At 57.5% G+C, this 20484-nt stretch overlaps 2 protein-coding genes across 2 annotated transcripts in view; both read left to right on the top strand.

Moving 5' to 3' along the window:
• The first annotated feature begins 212 nt into the window (after window positions 1-212).
• On the top strand, window positions 213-17418 carry ATP13A2 (ATPase type 13A2). Its single transcript, XM_008582908.1, has 29 exons — window positions 213-491; window positions 2785-2925; window positions 3051-3233; window positions 3516-3574; window positions 3745-3859; window positions 4115-4194; window positions 5488-5565; window positions 5763-5832; window positions 6651-6785; window positions 6877-6943; window positions 7015-7146; window positions 9694-9849; window positions 10341-10451; window positions 10533-10579; window positions 10666-10854; window positions 12117-12323; window positions 12784-12880; window positions 12960-13118; window positions 13238-13358; window positions 13493-13617; window positions 14337-14497; window positions 14724-14840; window positions 14949-15028; window positions 15432-15584; window positions 15671-15767; window positions 16234-16457; window positions 16546-16697; window positions 16934-17103; window positions 17191-17418. The coding sequence occupies exons 1-29, from the start codon at window positions 213-215 to the stop codon at window positions 17326-17328; spliced, it is 3843 nt and encodes a 1280-aa protein (XP_008581130.1). The 3' UTR covers window positions 17329-17418.
• Window positions 17419-19521: 2103 nt separating this feature from the next.
• The window catches only part of MFAP2 (microfibrillar-associated protein 2), an 8079-nt gene continuing 7116 nt past the window's right edge, over window positions 19522-20484 (top strand). Inside the window, exon 1 of the mRNA XM_008582903.1 lies at window positions 19522-19580. The gene's annotated coding sequence lies outside the window, so the exon portion shown is untranslated. The remainder of the gene's footprint in view (window positions 19581-20484) is intronic.

Below are 20484 nucleotides of genomic sequence, written 5' to 3'. Positions count from 1 at the left end.
GCCATCCCCATATGGGATCCGAACCCATGGCTTTGGTGTTATCAGCACCGCACTCTACCGAGTGAGCCACGGGCTGGCCCTGCCAGCCTTTTGAAAAGGGGGCAAGGGAAGGGCTGTGACTTCTTGGCCAAGGACTGAACCACTGTTGTCAGATGGTGTCAGTTGTCCTAAATGTCCACTCCTCTGCTCCCAGCCCCAGGCCAGCAGCCAGGATGAGTACCCCCTGCATCCCGGGCTACAGCAGAGAGCAGAGAGACCCTCAGCTGCTGCTTGTCTGCGGGCCGTCCTCAGGAACGGAAGGAGATGGTGTGCCTGCCCCGGCAAGGCTCACTGCACGCCTGGGCGGGGCCCGAGAGCGAAAGGGAAACCAGCCAGCAAACCATCTTCGCACCCAAGGGGACCTGGGCTGGGGTCTCTATGAACCTGGCCTCCTGCCCCCCTCCAGCCTGAGACCCTACCCCTCCTGCCAGGCCTGGCCAGAGACCCCAGAGGTTGGGGGCTGCAGGCTTCCATGCATGCATGCGTGTGTGCGTGCGTGTTTTAATTAACAATCTCTAAGGAGAGCACCCCTTTGATGATTAGGAAGGACATGGGATGGAAGCGAAGGTTTTATTGCTCATGGCATGTGTGTGTTCTCCAGAGACCAGCCTCCTCCTGGAGCCCATCTTGACACCCTTTGTTTTCTCAGTCTGTGGAGCAGAGGGGAGAGGATTAGTTGGAGGTGGGGCTTTGTTTAATTTGGTTTTTGAGTCATCCCACTGAGAGAGGCCTCAGGAAGCAGGTGCAGGGCATGTGCCCCACTCGCTGAAAGTGCCCATGCAGGCCAAAAGCACAGCATCTGGGCTCCGACTTCCCGGCTCCACCATTTACTGGTGGGTCTTTGCACCCCTGAGCCTTAGCTCCCTCATTTGTAGGAGGGGAAAAATAAAAGTCCACCTCCTGGTGCTTCAGGGAGGGTTAAATGAGTTAATTCATGTAGAATTAATTCAGAGCAGCTCCTGTCACCTGGGCAGTGCTAGCTGCTCTTACCACAGTGACCATAGTAATTATTATTGCTGTCATTCCGTGAGGGACATGGGAGGCTGGGATAGGAGTGGACAGGCTCTGCCTGGTCTGCTGGGGACACGTGGCCCTGATCCTAAGGTGTTTCCAAGTGGCTCAGTAGTGACTAAAACCTGGCCTAAACCAGTGCTGGGTGCATGAAATCTAATTCTGAGCTTCGGGTTGGGAAAGGTTAATGTCAAGCAGATAAAAACCTTATACTCCAGGGTCCGCTTGATTTGTAGTCATCTCCTTTGCTCCTGTTGTTACTGTTCAGGCAGCTGAGTGCTAATGTGCATCATGCTCCTGCACCTCAGCCCGCGGGAAGAAGGGTGCGTGTCGCCAAAGGATGGGCTGTGGCAGATGCTATAAGTTGGCTGGCTCAAAAGCCAACCCACTGCATTTCATGTTGGTTTCCTCTCCTCTAGAGGAGAAGCTAAAAACGCGCCATCCTGGTCAGCTGGCTTTGCAGCTGGAGGTGGCCCTGTGACCCCGTGGTGGCAGTGAGAAGTGAAGTGACATGTGCACACTGCTGCTTTGCTTCCTTCTTGTCCCCGCTTGGCGTGTGGGCACAGGGCCTGCAGGGTCATTGTCAAGGAGAACAGAGCAGAAAGAATAAAGGAGTCTGGGTCCCTGCTGGCGTCACCGTGATTGTACCAACCCTGGGTTACCAACACCCAGACGTCTTTTTGCACAAGGCAAATAAACCCCTTATTCAACTTAAACCAAAAACCAAAAAAAATAAACCCAGCCTGGAATCAGCTTGTGTCCTGGAACTACCATACTGGTGTGATCTGGGGCAGATTACTTAACCTCTCTGAGCCTCTTTCTCTTTTATAGAAAGGGGATAATAATCATGGTTACCTGGCAGGGTTACCGTGTTAACCACGGAAAAAGGGCCAGGAGCGCACATGGTGAGCCCTCGGGAATGTGGACTATTATGATTATTGTTGGGCTTGAGCTACACCGAGTGTTTGGGGATGGAGCAGCTGAGAGGCTAGAGATGTGACTGTAGCAGCTGCCTGGGACACTCTGGGCTTTTTGGGTAGAAACCTTTAGAAGGACTCAGGTTGGGGGGTAGAGGAGGGAGCCAGAAAACCAGCCTGCCCCCCACCTGCCCGGCCTTCCCAGCCCCTTTGGTGAACTTTTCCAGAGGCTCCTGTGCCACACACAGATGCCCAGATCACCCACACTGCCGCCTCTGCCTGAGGAATTGATCCAGCAGGTCTGGGGCCCCGGGCATCTGCATGTCTGACAGGTGCTGCAAGTGGCTGAGAAAGCCTGACAGAGGCTGTCCACAATGGGGAGCATGAGCCCCTCCCTCCCAGGGCCCCCCATCCCCCACTGTCTGCCTGCCCTGCTGAGCTCACAGCTCTAGCAGGGAAGGGCAGAAGAAAAAAGAATTTCTGCAATAGAGCCACCTAGTACTATTCCTGAGCCTCAATTTACCTACCTGTAAAAACAGGCCTGTGCTACCCTGGGGACCTTGACCCCTGCCCCAGCGTGCAGGCCAGATGAAGCATGGAAAAGTGGGATGCAGGAGGCCAGGGAAGCGAGTGGCCGGGTGTGGGGGTGCTCAGGTGCTCACCAGGCCTGTTCTCCAATTCAGTAACCAGACACACGAGGAACAAGGTGCTGTGAGTAGGAGCCATCAGAACAGCCAGACATCAGACCCCTGAAGACCTGCGCTACTGGGTGTATCAGACCCGATTATAAAATGATGGTGCTCGTTATGTTAACAAGAGGGGGAGGAACCTTCTCCCAAATGACCTTCCTCTCCTGTCAACAGACACCAGCCCTCTGGTGGGCCACACGCCCTCCGGTTACGGGACCCTGACGATAGAGACGTCAATAGATCCCCTCAGCTCCTCAGTTTCATCCGTGGTATGTGGGCAGAGTCGGGCCAGGGGGCAGCTTCGGGTGGGATTCACACCCAGGCCCACCCTGACACCCTGGCTCCCTCCTCCCGCCCTGCCTCCACCTAGGCCTTCTCTCACCCTCGTTCGCAGAGGCTCAGCGGCTACTGTGGCAGTCCATGGAGGGTCATAGGCTATTACGTCGTGGTCTGGATGATGGCAGGGATCCCTTTGCTGCTGTTCCGGTGGAAGCCGGTGTGGGGCGTGCGGCTGCGGCTGCAGCCGTGCAACCTGGCCCGCGCCGAAACACTCGTCATCGAAATAAGAGACAAAGAGGTGAAGTCTGGCCGGGGCTGGGGCTGGGAAAGAGCAGCGGAGGTCAGGGTGGAGGGATGGAGGGTGCCTGGGTTCTCAGCCCAACCCAGCCACTGACTTCCCGTGGACATTAGGCAGGTCATTCTCCCTGGGCCTCAGCCTTCCCATCTGAGCAGTGGGCAGAAAGGGCTGGTTGGGTGGTCCCTGAGGGGCTTCAGCAGGGGACACCTGGCTGTGGGACGGGACCTGGGAGGGGTGGGGAGGGGTATCTTCCAGGACTGAGGCTGCACCTCTGTGTTCCAGGATAGTTCGTGGCAGCTCTTCACTGTCCAGGTGCAGACCGAAGCCATTGGTGAGGGCAGGTGAGGGAGCCCCACTGTCCCTTCCCAGAAGCCCCTGCTCACCCCACCCCTTCCCACAAAGACCCTGACCCGGGGGCCTCCCATCGCACAGAGAGAAAGTGGCTCTGTGGGGACAGGAGGTGCTGGGGCACCTTCTGGAGCTTCAGAGTAACCCCCACCTCACTCCTTAGCCTGGAGCTGCCCTCACAGTCCCAGGCAGAGGACGGCAGGAGCCACGCGGCCCTGGGGGCAGTACCGGAGGGTGCATGGAAGGACACCACCCAGCTCCACAGGCGGGAAGAGGCAGTGAGTGGACGGCTGGGTTCTGGCCCCATCTGGGCCTCAGTTTCACACTCTGTACAATGGGAGGGGTGGACTCCATGCTCCCCAGGCACCTTCTGGTTCTGTTGTCCCAAACGTGGGATGCTGTCTGACAACTTTACACTTCCAAGCCTCTCCCCGCCTCTCTTATGACACTGGTCCTTGTCCCCTGCCCCAACACACATGCTCCTCCTCAGTCCGGGTCTCGCCTCCAACCCAGCCTCTCTTCTCTCCACGCAGAAGCGGGTACTGCGGTACTTCCTCTTCCAGGGCCAGCGCTATGTCTGGATCGAGACCCAGCAAACCTTCTACCAAGTCAGGTAGCAGTCAGGGCCGGCGTGGCTCACAACACCTCCCAGACTGGTGCTGGTTTGGGCACAGGAGGTGGCATGAGGTGGCCTGTCCTAGACCCCCCTCTCAACTCTGCCACCTTTGTCCCCTGAAGCCTTGGGCAAGTTACTGCACCTCTCCAGGCCTGGGGGTCTGTGTTTATAAATAGGAGGTAAAGATAATCCCCGCCTCCTAGGGTTTTTCTGAAGGTGAAAAATGTAATAATTTAGTAGAGCTTGGCACAACATGCAGCCTACAGTGGTAACGCTGCTGTGATTCAGAGTCTGGATTCAAACGATCTGCTTGTGGTGTAGTCCCTGCTCTGCCAGCTACTAGATGCTTCATAAACGTGAGCCCATGACATGCCCTAGTTTGAGTGCCCAGAAGCAGACCCCGAGATGAGGCTTTAAGGGAGGCACAGGGAGTTTGTCTGGGAGGTGACCACAGACGACTCGGGAAGACAGGCAGGAGGGAAGGAGCCAGTGGAGGAATGTTGTGGTGCCAGTTGCCACCGTGGGCACCTGGGGCTCAGTCCCCCAGGGGTCTCTTTGGGCCAGTGTAGAGTGCACACCTCAGGGGCCTCAGCCAAGGAGGGAGGGAGCGGGGGATACTCAGCCACCACCTCTGCTACCATTCTGAGTCTTGGGCTGCTCCAGGGGCACGAACCCTTTTGCACTCTCAGCTTTCTGGGCTCACGGGCACAGTATACTCATGCAGCCAGGAGGAGTCCTCGAGTAGAGACAGGTGTTGGCAGGAAGCTGCTGTGTCGTACAGAGGTGAATGCCAGGGTGAGTTGGGGTGGCACCAGCAGCCTGTGCTTCAAAGTGAGGGTAACAGCAAAAGTCGCTGGCATGTTTACCACGTGGTAAGCGCCAGGCACTGTCCACAGCTCTCTGCCTGGCTTGTCTCATGCAACCCACCCGTAGCCCAGTGAGGTAGGTATTGTCACTGCCCCCATTTTGCAGATGAGAAAAACTGAGGCACAGAGAGGCGAAGTGACTTGCCTAAGGAATCGTCAGTGTAAATAATGCACTTGTCCCTAAATAACAACTACTCTTGGCACTAATAACATTATTACCATCGTCTCTCCTGTTCCCTGCCTTGGTGAGGTGTTGTGCGGCCCAGCCACAGGGACAGAAGGAGAAAGCTGAGCCCAGAGTCCATGAGGGACCTGCTTTCTCCCGGGAGCATAGTGGGTCATAATTTCCCTGGCCTGCACTGGGTGGGGGATTCAGAGCTCAGGCCTGTCACTCACACAAGTGTCCCCTCCCCACCCTCACCAGCCTCCTGGACCATGGCCACACCTGTGACGACATCCATCGCTCCCGCTCTGGCCTCAGCCTCCAGGACCAAACTGTGAGGTGGGTGCTGCCCTGGGCCAGGGTGCCCCAAGAGCTGGGAAGACCACCCCCACCCCCCAGTGCAGCTGCTTTCCAGACACCTGCCTTCTCTGAGCCTCAGTTTCCCCACCTGTAAAATGGGGAGCTTCATCACCCCAGGAGGGTCCAGCTGGCACAGCCCCCTCCATCTGACAGCTTGGCCACATCCCCTCTTACAGGAAGACCATTTACGGCCCCAACGTGATCAGCATACCGGTGAAGTCCTACCCCCAGCTGCTGGTGGACGAGGTAGGGCTGTCACTGGGGCTTGCTGTGTGACCTCAGCCCGCGGCTTGCCTCCTCCTGACCACTTTACAGTGGCAGACCAGACCAGGTGTCCCCTTCCTGCATAGTGGAGAGCCATCTCAGACCCTGCCCCAGCTGGCTCGGTCCCCAAAAACCAGGTGGAGGAATTGGGGGTTCTGCTGAGGGCTTGGGCTGGAGATTGGAGCCTGCGGGTGGGGAGCAGAGGCTGAGAGGCGAGTCCACGTGGCACCTACACAAGCCAGGAGACGAGCTCCAGAGCCTGTTCTCCCAGCAGCCCCATGAGTAGGGACTGGGACTCCAGTCTGTTCTCACGTATGGAACCCAAGCTTCAGAGAGGGGGCATGACATGGCCAAGGACACATCTAGAGGAAGATGTCAACATTCCAGCAGACGCTGGAAAAGGGAGAGGTCCTTGGGGTCTGGTCTGATATAAACCACAGCCTACCACTTAGGGGGCTGTGTGGTTTTAGGCCAGTGACTTAATGCTTCTGTGCCTCAGTTTCCTCACACACAAAATGGAAGTGACAATAGCACCTGCCTTGTGGAATTGTCATTACCATTGTATGACACTTAGATAAAGTGCTTAGTGGGGGCTCAGTAAATGCCTGTGGCCTCTTAAGAGGGGAAGCTGGGGGCTTGAGGACTTGTGGTTGAGAGGGATGGGATTAACCAGGGGAAAGGCTTGGCTTCAGGCCTGTGGCAGCCACCACGCCCTTTACTCCTGTGGGCACGAGAGACCTGGCCTGTGGCTGGGCTGCCCGGGACGTGGCCCTGACGCTGCCCCCCTGCCCCTCCCCCAGGCACTGAACCCCTACTATGGGTTCCAGGCCTTCAGCATCGTGCTGTGGCTGGCAGACCACTACTACTGGTACGCCCTGTGCATCTTCCTCGTCTCCGCCGTCTCCATATGCCTGTCACTGTACAAGACCAGAAAGGTGAGTGGGCTGAGGGGGGTGGGGGTGGGGTAGGTGGGTCCCCGAGGGGTCTCCACCCACACCCACACCCATCTTGTCCCCCTGCCCACAGCAAAGCCAGACTCTGAGGGACATGGTCAAGCTGTCCATGCGGGTGCGCGTGTGCCGGCCTGGGGGAGGTGAGGAGCGTGGCGAGGCGGGGGGCGGGGGGGGCCCGGCTGAGCTGAGCTGAGCGCCCACCTGCCCGCAGAGGAGGAGTGGGTGGACTCCAGCGAGCTGGTGCCGGGAGACTGCCTGGTGCTGCCCCAGGAGGGCGGGCTGATGCCCTGCGACGCCACCCTGGTGGCCGGCGAGTGCGTGGTCAACGAGAGCTCTCTGACAGGTGAGCCCCCACCCCTGGCCCCCAGCCTCGTTCCTCCTTCCCTGCCCCCTAGTCCTCTGCCTTATGTCAAAAGTTTGAGTTTTCTTTTCTTTTCCTTTTCCTCTCAAATGTCCATTCTGGCTTCAACACTTGCTAACCCTACACCCTGAGGCCATATTGCTTAACCGCCCCCATGCCTCAGTTTCCTCTTCTGTAAAATGGGACTGTCAGTTGCTCCTCCTGGATAGGGTTGTGGGAAGTGCTTAGAGGTGCCAGTGGTGTGGAGGACACACCCTGTGTAGGTGAACTGTTTCTACTTGAATGTCTGCCTTTGGGTTGTGAAGATTCCAAATCCAAATCGCGTAGGAGAACACAGAGCACAAACGGGGCCCCTGTTCATTCCCCCATGAGCCCCTCCACTCCCCAGGGCAGCCACAGTGAAGGGCTTGCAGTGTCCTTCCCAGCCTTTTTCTGTGTATTTATATGACACGTGTGCACAGACACCTCTCTTTCGGTTATGTACATGGGATCAGGCTCTATGTTCCAAACTTTGCCTTTCCTCCTGAGCAACATACGTGCTGGGCTTTCTTCCACACATACAAAAGCTTCCCCTCATGGCTGCATAAGAGTCCACAGTACAGATGTGTCACAGCTGACGTAGCCCGTCCTCTAGCAATGAGTATTTTTATTATTTGCCATTCCAAATAATTCCACAGGAGCAGACTTATCTTGTGTGTCTCTCGATCTGTGCAAGTATTTCTTTCTCTGGGATGTGTTAGATTTTGGTAGTGGAAACCGCTCAGAGTTTACTAAAAACCACAGGATAGTAGCTTTTTTCCAGGAGAGGTTTCTGGCTCAGGTTTTAATTGTATAATAATAATAACGATTGGTGTGGTTCATGGGCACAGACCCTGAGCCCGGCCCTTCACAAACTTTTCCACACCTGGCTCATCCTCCCCCTTCTTGGGGGGCAGAGACTGTGCCTGGATTGTCCCTGAGTCTCTTCCAGAAATCTGCATACGGTAGGTGCTCGATAACATCCTCACAGGCACAGTGCACAGTAAGGGGTTGCTACTGTTTGCCAGGCAGCCTGCCCAGGGCTTTATGGAGATTAAGCCGCCATCTGCCTCTGTAAATAGATATATATTTTTTAATTAAATTCAATTGTATTCATATTTATTTTTGTGGGGTACAGTGTGTTGTGTCACTACATGCATATGCTGCACATGATTCACTTAGGGTAGACAGCATAGTTTTGTCCCCCTTAGTTCACCCCTTATCTTCCCCCCATCCCCACCCCTCCCAGCCTCTGGTAACCATTATTCTACTCTCTAATTTCTTTTTTAAAAAAAACACACAAAGATTAACATGCTTATTGCAAAAAGAACTCTTAAAAATGAATTAGAAAAATCTAAGCAGAAATTTGGTGAAGGACATGAGCAGGTAAGTCACACACCCCAAAGATACACACATGGCTAATAAGTACATTCTCGGATTGGTTGCGGGCAGGACGGGGCTGGCCCGGCCCCCGTCTCAGGATCCTGGGCGTCTCAGGATCCTGGGTGTCAGCTGGTTCCGTTGCTGGCCTAGATGTGCGGTGGGGGCGGGGCTGAGGCCCACCTGCTGTGTAAATATCTTTGTTGGTTTGAATTATACAAGCAATACATGCTTATTATAAAATAATTCCAACAAAAGGAGAAAGGCTTCCCCACCCCCTGCCCCACCACACCCATGCATGCCACGCAGGCTGCTCTGTCTGACTCCTCCAGAGATGGTTCCTGGCAAGTGGCTGCCATACCTGCTACCAGGGGGGTCACCCTGTATCTTCCTGTCTTCTGTCCTCTCTGAGCTTCGGTGCCCCTCTCTGTAACTTGAGGCTGTGATTTCTAGGTTTTTGGGAGGGGAGGTGGCTGGCCGGTATGGGGATTCGAAACCTTGACCTTGGTGTTTGTGTTAGTCCATTTCTGTTGCTTATAACAGAAATACCTGGAACTGGGTAATTTGTAAAGAAACAATATTTATTGCTTATGGTTTCAGAGGCTGGGAAGTCCAAAGTCCAGGGAACACATCTGGTGAGGGCCTTGGTGGGTGGTGACCCTTCACAGCAGCGTGGGGTGTCACATGGCAAATGGCTTAGCAGGAGAGAGAGAGCATGCACGTCTCTCCTTTTAAATCCATCAGAACCGTGCCTGTGAGACCCATTAAATTATCAATGTATCAATCCATTCACTAGGACATGGTATTCACAATCTAATCACCTCTTCAAGGCCCCACCTTTCAGTTACCATAACAGGATTTCCCACCCTCTTAATGCTGTCACAGTGGGGATTAAGTTTCAAATACAAGAAGATTTGGGGGACACAGTCCAACTCGTATCAGTGTTATAACACGGCACTCTAACCACCTGAGCTAACCAGCCAGGGGTTGTGATTTCTGGTTCACACCCGGTTACACAGTCAAGTGAGACCTAGGGTTTATGGGACAATTCTAGGCATTGCTCCTGGTTCTGTTGGTGGGAGGGAGTGGCACAGAGGGTCCCTTGTGGGCTTCATACCATGTCCCTCCCAGGGGAGAGCGTTCCAGTGCTGAAGACAGCCCTGCCAGAGGGGCCGGGACCCTACTGCCCAGAAACGCACCGGCGGCACACAATCTTCTGCGGGACCCTCGTCTTGCAGGCCCGGGCCTACGTGGGACCCCACGTCCTGGCGGTGGTGACCAAGACAGGTACGAGTCAGAAGGCAGGAACACTGGACTCAGCACCTACAGGAGAGGTGACATTGGGCAGGGCAGGACCACATACCCACCTCTGCTGCTGCCCTGCTGTAGGACCTTGGGCAAGTCCCACTTGAACTTGGACTGGTGTCCCATCTTAACAGAAGAGTTTGAACAAGACTGGGGCCAGGCATCACAATGTCAGCAGGAGCCAGCAAGAGCCTGGAGGGGCAGGGTTGTGACAGACAGGAGAGAGTCTGCCCTAAGTCTGGACTTTAAGTGAAACCATCCCATTTTTAGATGCTATCATCTAATTCTGTTTTTAAAACCCTACAAGGGCTGGACAATATAGGCCTATAGGCCGTCATTGGTGACCCCAAACTGGGTGATGGCTAACCCCTCGAGCATCGTGTCTTACAACCCCACAGGTGCAATGGGGGGCTACTGATGAGACCTGTCCCAACCTGGCTTCCCCTGCCTTGGTTTCCCCTCCCCCTCCCCAGGGTTCTGCACAGCTAAAGGGGGCCTGGTCAGCTCCATCTTGCATCCCCGGCCCATCAATTTCAAGTTCTACAAACACAGCATGAAGTTTGTGGTTGCACTCTCTGTCCTGGGTGAGTGGCCCCCACATCCCACTCTGCCAGTGGCCCCGCCCTGGGTCTCACATGTCACTCAGTCCCTCACTGTCTCCCCAGCTCTCCTCGGCACCATCTACAGCATGTTCATCCTCCACCGCAACCAGGTAAGCCTCGGGGACCAGGCAGGGGCTGCCAGCTGGACCGGGGCTGATCCAGCCTGGCACTCAGCATTCACAGTGCCTCCTGCCAGGTGCCTCTGAACGAGATTGTGATCCGGGCTCTGGACCTGGTGACAGTGGTGGTGCCACCTGCCCTGCCGGCCGCCATGACCGTGTGCACACTCTACGCACAGAGCCGGCTGCGAAGACAGGGCATCTTCTGCATCCACCCGCTGCGCGTCAACCTGGGGGGCAAGCTGCGGCTGGTGTGCTTCGACAAGGTGGGGGCTGCGGGGCGGGGTTGGTGGGGAAGCAGGACTCCACTCTCGGGTACTTGGCTAGGCCTGTGCCCTTACTCAGCAATGTCAACTGAGGGCCTGCTGGATGCCAGGTTCTGTCCAGGGCTAGAGACACTCAGAGAACACCCTCACCAGCTCCCAACCTCACCAGTTGGGTGTGGCAGATGAAATGTCCCAAATCATTTATTCATTTGTTCAAGAACTGCTGCTCTCAACCCAGGGGGTCCAGCCGTGACAACACAGAGATGTTCTTATGGATGCTGGTGTGTGTGTGTGTGTGTGTGTGTGTGTTCCCCACCAAAATGAGTGAACCAGGGAACACACAGGAGAGCCGCGAAGGGCAGTGGGTTAGGGGACGAAAGTCAACAGGGTGACACAATGGGTGGTCAACCAGGGACACTCCCTTAGGGAGGGCAGTCAAGGAAGGTTCCCCTGAGCAGGTCCCTCAGCGACCTGGGTGAGGGGCAGGTGGGGGAGGAGCAAGTTCAAAGACACTAAGGCGCAGGGAATAGCATGGCTTCCTCGGGGAACAGATGGACGGTGTGCCTGGACACAATGGGGGCGGATGGGACAAGAGCAGGTGGCCAGCACCCTTATCAGCAGAGGCTGGATGTTATTCTGAGGGCGTTGGGGCCACGGAGAGTGTGTAAACTGAGGGGCATGGGGCATGATCAGATTCACACAACTCCCAGGCTGGCAAAGGAGCCAGATGTGTAACTGGGCAGTTGGAATCCAGTGTGGGAGATGCAGGCATTCATTGACTCAGTCACTCATTCATTTAGCAGATACACTGAGTGCTGACAGTGGGCCTCTTCCAGGTACCACAGTGAGCACTTGGTGGGTGGACTGGCTGGTTGGCCAGCTTGGATAGAGCATGGTGCTGGTAACACCAAAGTCAAGGGTTGGCATCCCTTTACCAGCCAGCAAATAAAAAACAAAAACAAACGAATGGTGGGGAGGCAAAGAAGCCATGGGTAGGAACCCAGAGCAAGGACCACTGCCCCACTCTTGGGAATTAAGGAGGAAGACTTTCTGGAGTAAGTGATGCCAGACAGGAGTAGAGGGGCTTGGGGACGGTGACCCAGCAGGCAAACTGCATGTGCAAAGGTCTGGAGGCAAGAGGGAGCCTCCTCTGGCTTCAGCTCTGGTTCCCGGGGTGCCCATGGGGCCTGCCTGGCCTGGGGCGTGGGTGCCCAGCTCAGCAGGACACAGCTCATCCCAGGACTCATCACTGTCCCTCACAGACAGGCACCCTCACTGAGGACGGCCTGGATGTGATGGGGGTGGTGCCCCTGAAGGGACAGGCGTTCCTGCCACTGGTTCCAGAGCCCCGTCACCTGCCCATGGGGCCCCTGCTCCGAGCACTGGCCACCTGCCACACCCTCAGCCGGCTCCAAGACACGCCAGTGGGCGACCCCATGGACCTCAAGATGGTGGAGTCTACTGGCTGGGTGAGGAGGCCACGCAGGTCAGCCCCCTGCCTCCAGGCAGCTGGGCCTAAGGAACCCCACCTTGTCTTCGTTCTGGGTCTCCCAGGGTGGTCCCTGTTATGCCCACTGTCAGTAATAATGACAGCAAGACCACATGCTGGACAACTGCTGTGTGCCAGCACTCTGCTGCACAGGACTTGTGTCAATTACCCTCCCATAGCCCTAGCAAGCAAGCTTAAAACCTTCGCAGGGAGGAAACTGAGGCTGAGGGAGATTTGGAATAAGTTGTCCATGGCCAGCCAGCAGTTTGTAAGCGGCAGAGCCAGAACTTGAGTTCACCCAATTCCAAGGCACACCTTCTGCACTCCTGCACCATCCAGTCTCCCATGAGGGAAGTCTTCCATGGTCCACCTTGAATCTCTCCTGCTGTGTCTCTCCGTGGGCCAAGGCCCCCAGATGTCAACCTTCTCTACCTGCCCAGGTCCTGGAGCAGGAGCCGGCTGCAGCCTCGACATTTGGGTCCCAGGTCTTGGCAGTGATGAGACCCCCACTTGAGGAACCCCAACTGCAGGGAACGGTGAGGCAAGGGGGTGTCAGTGGCATGTGGGGTCAAAGGGTGGGCTCTACAGCCAGCCCCTCGCTGCCTCTCACCCCTGCAGGAGCCCCTGGTGCCAGCTAGCATCCTCTGCCGCTTCCCCTTCTCTTCAACCCTGCAGCGCATGAGCGTGGTGGTTACGTGGCCAGGGGCCACTCAACCCGAGGCCTACGTCAAGGGCTCCCCTGAGCTGGTGGCAGCCCTCTGCAACCCTGATACAGGTGAAGGGGGCAGGCCCCAGAATCCACTGGCTGGGCATTGGCACAGAATGGGGCGGGCTCCTAGCCTCTCTCCTTGCCCCTACCTCTTTGTGCCAGTGACACCTGCCTCTCCCTGGCAGTGCCCACCGACTTCGCCCAGATGCTGCAGAGCTACACAGCTGCCGGCTACCGCGTCGTGGCCCTGGCCAGCAAGCCGCTGCCCACTGCACCCAGCCTGGAGGCAGCTCAGCAGCTGTCAAGGTGGGCCCGTGCCAGGCATGGGCAGAGGGAGGCTCTCATGTGGACAGAACCCAGGGAAGATGCCCCTGCCTGGTGGCTGGGAGAGGGGCCTTGGCCACTGCAGGCCCTGTGACCCGGGTCGGCCCACCCTCCAGGGACACCGTGGAGCGGGAGCTGAGCCTCCAGGGGCTGCTGGTCATGAGGAACCTACTGAAGCCACAGACAGCACCAGTCATCCAGGCTCTGCGGAGGACCCATATCCGCACCGTCATGGTGACAGGTACCGTGGCCTGCAGGGCCTGGATTAGGAGGGCACAGTCTGCCCTATCCCAGGCAGAAGGATGAGGTTCCCAACGTCCCTTCCTGGGACAGCTTTTTGGGCCCCTGCTTCAAGCCAGGTCCTTTTCAGACATTTCATGAATCTTCACAGTATCCCTCCTACGTGATAATTGTCACCCCCATTTGACAGTTGAGGAAACAGATTCAGAGGAGTGGAGTGACTTCCAAAGAGCCCAGGTGTGGTGTCAGACGGCCTGAGTTCCAACCCAGCTACTCACCTGCTGGGTGACTTCTCCAGGTTCCAGTTTCCCCCTCTGAGAAATGGGATAATGATGTCAGCCTCAAAGATTGTGACAATCTCATGGAGCAAGAAAAAGAGTGAAATGGCAGGAGCTACTAGGTCTGCGTCCTGTCCCTGTCCTCCCCGCCCCTACACACACGCACACACACGCACGCACGCTGTCCACCAGAGTCACACAGCAGTCACACAGCAGTGAATGGCACGTGTAGGTAAGCCAGGTCCCCAGTTTCTCCTAAGACCCTTCCGTGCCTAGTTTTACAGACAAGGAAACTGAGGTCCAGAGATAATGTGCCTACGCTCACTCGGCTGATGATGGCAGGTGGATTTCATCTGGCCTCGGTTTTCCCGTCTATAAGGGTCAGAGTGAGGATGGCCTTCATGGATAGCATTGAATGCTGACCTTGCCCCGTACCCCACAGGGGACAACCTGCAGACAGCAGTCACCGTGGCCCAGGGTTGCGGCATGGTGGGCCCCCAGGAGCAGCTGGTCATCATTCACGCCACCCATCCTGAGCACGGTCAGCCTGCCTCCCTCGAGTTTCTGCCAGTGGAGTCCTGCATAGCCGTGAATGGGGCAGAGGTGAGGCTGACCCAATGTTCCACCCCACCCGCTGACCCCACCCCTGTGTCACCCGACCCAGGCCCCAGTTGTCCAGGGTGGGCAGGGGGAGCTAAGCTGAGCTTCCCGGGCCCCTAGGTTCCCAACCAGGCTGCAAGCTACACCGTGGAGCCTGACCCCCGACCCAGCCACTTGGCCCTCAGCGGGTCCACCTTCGGTGTCCTCCTGAAGCACTTCGGGCCCCTAGGTTCCCAACCAGGCTGCAAGCTACACCGTGGAGCCAGACCCCCGACCCAGCCACTTGGCCCTCAGCGGGTCCACCTTCGGTGTCCTCCTGAAGCACTTCCCCAAGCTGCTGCCCAAGGTAGGGCTGCCCCTGACCCTCCCTGGCCGCCCCAGGCCTCCCCTGCCCTGCTCCTGGGCTCTCACTCCTGCTGGCTGCCTCAGCCCTGCCGCCTCCCTATGCTCCCAGGTCCTGGTCCAGGGCACCGTCTTTGCACGCATGGCCCCTGAGCAGAAGACAGAGCTGGTGTGCGAGCTACAGAAGCTTCAGTGAGTGCCCCGCGGTGTGTGTGGGCCACAGCCCTGCAGTGAGCACACTCAGCTGGGCCTCCCCATCCCTCCTCGGGCATTAGAGGGCCATCACCCTCCGAGCTACAGAAGCTTCAGTGAGTGCCCCGCGGTGTGTGTGGGCCACAGCCCTTCAGTGAGCACACTCAGCTGGGCCTCCCCATCCCTCCTCGGGCATTAGAGGGCCATCACCCTCCCACAGCACCCAGCCGTGCTGTCCTGGGTCTGTCATGCTAAAAGTAATCATCACATTGTTTACTGAGCACCTACTGTGCGTCCAGCACCATGTGAGCATTAGGGTTCCGCTGTCCCCATGTTCTGCCAGCAAGTCTAGGAGGTGGTGGGGTCATGTCACAGGCCACACCTGCCCACCCCTGTCTGTCAGGTACTGCGTGGGCATGTGTGGGGACGGTGCCAATGACTGCGGGGCCCTGAAGGCGGCTGATGTGGGCATCTCACTGTCCCAGGCCGAAGCCTCAGTGGTGTCACCCTTCACCTCAAGCATGGCCAGTATTGAGTGTGTGCCCATGGTCATCAGGTGAGGTGGACTGGGCCAGCGGGCGAGGGCTCAGCAGGGCCCACCAGCCAGCTTGGGCCCCCTGACACCCATCCCCTTCTACCCAGGGAAGGTCGTTGTTCCCTCGACACGTCGTTCAGCGTCTTCAAGTACATGGCCCTGTACAGTCTGACCCAGTTCATCTCGGTCCTGATCCTCTACACAGTGAGTGTCTGCAGAGCTCCAGGCCCTTAAAGCTGGGAGCTTCCTGAGGGCAGGAGCCGTGTGTCCCCCAGTGACCTAGGGGCTACACAAGACAGAGCCTAAGCCTCTCTGTCAAGCAGGGGGGTTCACTGTGGGTAGGGGAACCTCCCCCATCAGATTTAGGCCCCCCAAGGTCAGCGTGGATGTCTTCTCCATGAGGCTTGTGAGAAGGGAGGGACTCTGAATGCAGGGCAGTGCCTCCTGTGTCAGACTGGGACCTTGTCTAAGATCAGGAGCTGTGCCTCCACCATCAGGCTGGAGGTTGCCCAGGGCAGGAGAGTACTGCCCCCATCAGATCAGAGGGTGGGAAGGATGCCTTCCCTATGACACCCCTTAAGGGCAGGGGTGGGACCTCCCCATCAGACGAGAGTCTCCCTGGGACTGGCAGGCCTCAGTTTCCCCTCTTTGCTCCCTCCCCTGCTGGCAGATCAACACTAACCTGGGAGATGTGCAGTTCCTGGCCATTGACCTGGTCATCACCACCACAGTCGCGGTGCTCATGAGCCGCACAGGGCCGGCACTGGTGCTGGGGCAGACGCGGCCACCAGGGGCCCTGCTCAGCATACCCGTGCTGAGCAGCCTGATGCTGCAGGTGGCCCTGGTGGCTGGCGTGCAGCTGGGGGGCTACTTCCTGACCACAGCCCAGCCCTGGTGAGTAGGGAGCTGACCAACACCCCCAACCCCGCACCTGCCCCATCCACCCACACTCATTCTCTGACCCCAGTGTCCCCACCCCCAGGTTCGTGCCTCTGAACAGGACAGTGCCCGCACCCGACAACCTGCCCAACTTTGAGAACACAGTGGTCTTTTCTCTGTCCAGTTTCCAATACCTCATCCTGGCCGTGGCTGTGTCCAAGGGGGCGCCCTTCCGCCGGCCACTCTACACCAACGGTGCTACTGTGGGGTGGGGTGCAGTGGGGTGATGTGGGCACAGGGAGGGAGGGGACTCTGGGGGGCTGGTGTCTGTATGGCAGGGGGTACCAGGCAAGGGGGTGAAAGACGGGAGAGAGATGGAGAGGGTGGTTTAGTGAGGACGTGTGTGTGTGCGTATGTATGTGTGCATGTGTGTGTGTGTGCGCGTGTCCCAGTGGCATGGCTCCCTGGCTAACAGATGCCCCCATCCTCAGTGCCCTTCCTGGTGGCTCTGGCACTCTTGAGCTCCATCCTGGTGGGCCTCATCCTGGTCCCTGGCCTCCTGCAAGGGCCGCTGGCATTGAGGAACATCACTGACACCTGCTTCAAGCTACTGCTGCTGGGTCTGGCTGCCTTCAACTTTGTGGGGGCTTTCATGCTGGAGGTGGGGCCCGCCCCGGGTTGTGTTAGTGGGAGGGACATGGGGGTGCTCAACCCCAGCTGCCCCGCCACACCCCCCTGCCCTCTGCAGAGCGTGCTGGACCAGTGCCTCCCAGCCTGTCTGCGGTGGCTTCGGCCCAAACGGGCCTCCAAGAAGCGCTTCAAGCAGCTGGAGCAGGAGCTGGCCGAGCAGCCCTGGCCGCCGCTGCCTGCCGGCCCCGGGAGGTAGTGCAGCCTCCATCGGACACATGGACACTGGATATGGATCTCCCTGCCTCTTGAGCCGCCAGCTGGACCCCTCTCCAGAGACGTCACCGCCACCACGTCCTGCAGCCCTGTGGTTGGCGGTTGCCACACTTCTGCCCGGAGACTGCCTGGCCTAGCCTTCCCTGCCCCCACCCTGGGAAGTGCTGACCATTGTCCCCACGTCAAACCATCCCATGTAGAGACAGCAGCCACCAACTCCACTCAGAGCTGCTATCACTGTAGCAAATAAAGTCATGATATTTTCCTGGCTCGGCTGGGTCCGTCTTGTGCGTGAGCACCGCGGACCTTCCTACCTGCCCAGGAGGAAGTGCTCACCCCTCCCAGGTACCCAGCTGCAGCCCCTGGCACCCCCTGATTTCTCAGATCACAGTGGCAGCTAGCTGGTAAGGGGATCCAAAGCTAACCGGCCACCCCCACCCCCTGATTAGCATTTTATGCACATTGGCATTATTGTCATTTTGTCCTCACTACTGTAGGGTACTAACCTCATTTTACAGATGACGAAACTAGCTGGTAAGGGGATCCAAAGCTAACCGGCCACCCCCACCCCCTGATTAGCATTTTATGCACATTGTCATTATTGTCATTTTGTCCTCACTACTGTAGGGTACTAACCTCATTTTACAGATGACGAAACTCAGGCTTAGAGGTCACAGAAGTAGTCAGAAGTGGGACCAGATTGCTTTGACTCCAGCTTCCACGCTCTTAACCCTCCTACACTCCTTGGGGGAAGGAGGAGAAATGGGCTCGGCATTTAGTGCCAACTAAATGCCTGTGCCCTTCTCTTGCCCTCCCCCTGCCACCCCCACAGCCTGAGACATATTTGTGGTCCAGTTCCTCCCTCAGATAAAGTCCGGGCTCTGAGCCCACGTCTCCAGCCAGAACCACACGCACCGTCCCCCGGGGAAGGGTGGATGTCTCTGACCTCATCCCACCAGTGGGCCACTAGCCAAGCCCCTCTGCTCTGGAGTCATCTGGGCAGGGAAGGACAGGAAAGCAATGCTGTTTCCTGCCCTCCAAAGGCTCCTGCCAACCTCATTACTGGAACCCCTGGTGCTATCCCCAGGCCTGCCAGAGTAGGAGCTCTGTAAGTGCTGAATCAAGCTGGGGAGAAGGGAGGTGGGTGGGTAGAAGGTCACCTGTGATCATCAGGAACATCCACAGACCTCTGCATTGGGCACTGAATCACCAACCAGTGACAGTTCAGGGTGACAGATGCTGTCTAAGGGAAGGCTGGAGAACACAGAGGCCTGGGTTCAAATCACTCCTCTACCCTTAGCCGATGATTCATGAGTATTGGCCAGGCACAAAGGCTAACGTGGTGAACAAAATACACGATCTCAGTCTGCATGCAGCATGTACACAACCTGGCATGAGAGGCTGGCAGGGAAGGGGCAAATCTCCAAGGACATACTGTTTTAGAAGAGCGAATATACCCACTACCCCGTCCCCAAAGTGTTGTCACCTCTGCTTGGGTACTGAGGACCAGGGTAGTGGGAAGAAGCAACAGAGGATCTGGGAGCCAGGATACTGGAGTTGTCAGCTTTGGGGCCTCAGTTTCTCCCTTTTGTCAAGTGGAGGGAACTGCATTTCTGCAGGGAGGTTTCCTCTCCTACTGCAGTGGGATTGCACCTGGCAGCAGTGAAGGGTTAAGGGAGGGCAGAGAGGGCTGGGCTGGCCCCAGGGTCCACTGCTTTCCAGGTGACAAAAGTCCCTGCCGTGATGCAATAGACACAAGAGTGGGGGCTGATATTCATTCATTCAACAAACCAGCTCTGGGGAACAAATGATGCACAGGACGCATTTAGTACCAACTAATAGACTCAGTCTAAGGGGGAGGCAGGTGGGGGAAGTGCATGAGTGGGGGCGAGGAGATCAAATGGCAAGGGTCTAGATCAGGAGGCGTTCCGATCTCCTCCCCCGAGCCTGCAGCCCCCACAACTCTCATTTCTGTCTTAGGCCTAGGCTGCCATGGCCAGGCAGGGCTGAGGACAGCCCCAGAGGCAGGGGACCTACAAACCCCAGCCCCTCACCCCCACCAGCCTGTCTCTCCCAGGAGAATCGGGTGCACAGCTCATTCATTCATTCCACAAATGTTTACTGAACTGCTGCTCTGACCTGGCACTGCGCCTAATGAGCAAGCTGAGGATGAGCAAAAGCAGATCTCGTCCCTGTCTTCATGGGGCCGAGAAGACGGCTGCAGGCAGCACAGCAGTAAGCTTGAGAGCACGTAACTAATGGGGACAAAGGGAAGGCTCCGTGTGGAAGGGAGGGTTCAGTCTGTGACCCGAGGAGACCTCAAGAAGTGTTCTGGGAGGAAGAAACAAACTGGGGAAAGGCCCTGTGGCAGGAGGTGGGGGGTTAACGAGAGACTTTCTAAAGGCCAGCCATTGTGGCTGGAGGAGGATGAGGAGACAGAGCCAGACCACCATGAAAGGCAGGGCCCTTGGAGACCCAAGGTACCACGGGAAGCCCCTGAATAATAAGCTTTAAGCGGAAAGGGCCATGATCTGAGGGCGTGGGGGAGGGCCCACGTGGGAAGGTCCAGATTGGAGGTTATTACAGAGTCCAGGAGAGAGATGATGGTGGCTTATCCAGCGGGAGCGGTGGGCAGATGCGGAAATGGCATTTATGAAGTAGAATTAGTAGTTGGGTGCTGGATGCATGCAGGGGCCGAGGGCAGGGGAGGAAGCCTGGGTAAGGGGAGGCTGTGGGGCCACTCCTGGGTCTGGGGGAGGGTTTGGAGGTCGTGAATTTGGAGTTGGATGCTTGTGGAATCTGACGTGTTTTGGGGGCATTCATGGGGCCAGGCCCGATGGCCCATGGGACACGTGGGCTGCCTGGTCAGGGCTGAAGGAAAGGCTGGTGCTGGAGGGAAGCGCTGGCTAAGGAGCCCCAGCAGGCCGAGCTGGAGAGGCGGAGGACAACCGGGCACGGGAGCGTCCTGGAAGCTGGGAGCAGCCGAGGCAGAGCCGGGCTTCGCCCACCGCACAGCCCGGGTGAGGGCCCGAGCTGATGAGGAGAAGGCGCCTGGCACCGTGTGAGGCGCTGCACGCGTGTGAGGCCGGCTGGCTCCGGCGTCGCCTCCTCCCCCCGGGGCGTCCCGCAGCCGAGGGCC

This window comes from Galeopterus variegatus, unplaced genomic scaffold, assembly GCF_000696425.1.
Source record: "Galeopterus variegatus unplaced genomic scaffold, G_variegatus-3.0.2 Scaffold2757, whole genome shotgun sequence".
Lineage (NCBI taxonomy): Eukaryota > Metazoa > Chordata > Mammalia > Dermoptera > Cynocephalidae > Galeopterus > Galeopterus variegatus.
This window is presented reverse-complemented; position numbering and strand designations above follow the sequence as displayed.

Excerpts from the sequence above, each read along its gene's own strand:
- ATP13A2 (XM_008582908.1), top strand. The coding sequence starts at position 213 with ATGAGTACCCCCTGCATCCCGGGCTACAGCAGAGAGCAGAGAGACCCT. Across the intron at positions 13,618-14,336 it reads CCGCACCGTCATGGTGACAG|GGGACAACCTGCAGACAGCA; the intron begins GTACCGTGGCCT and ends CGTACCCCACAG. Across the intron at positions 15,029-15,431 it reads TGCGAGCTACAGAAGCTTCA|GTACTGCGTGGGCATGTGTG; the intron begins GTGAGTGCCCCG and ends CCTGTCTGTCAG.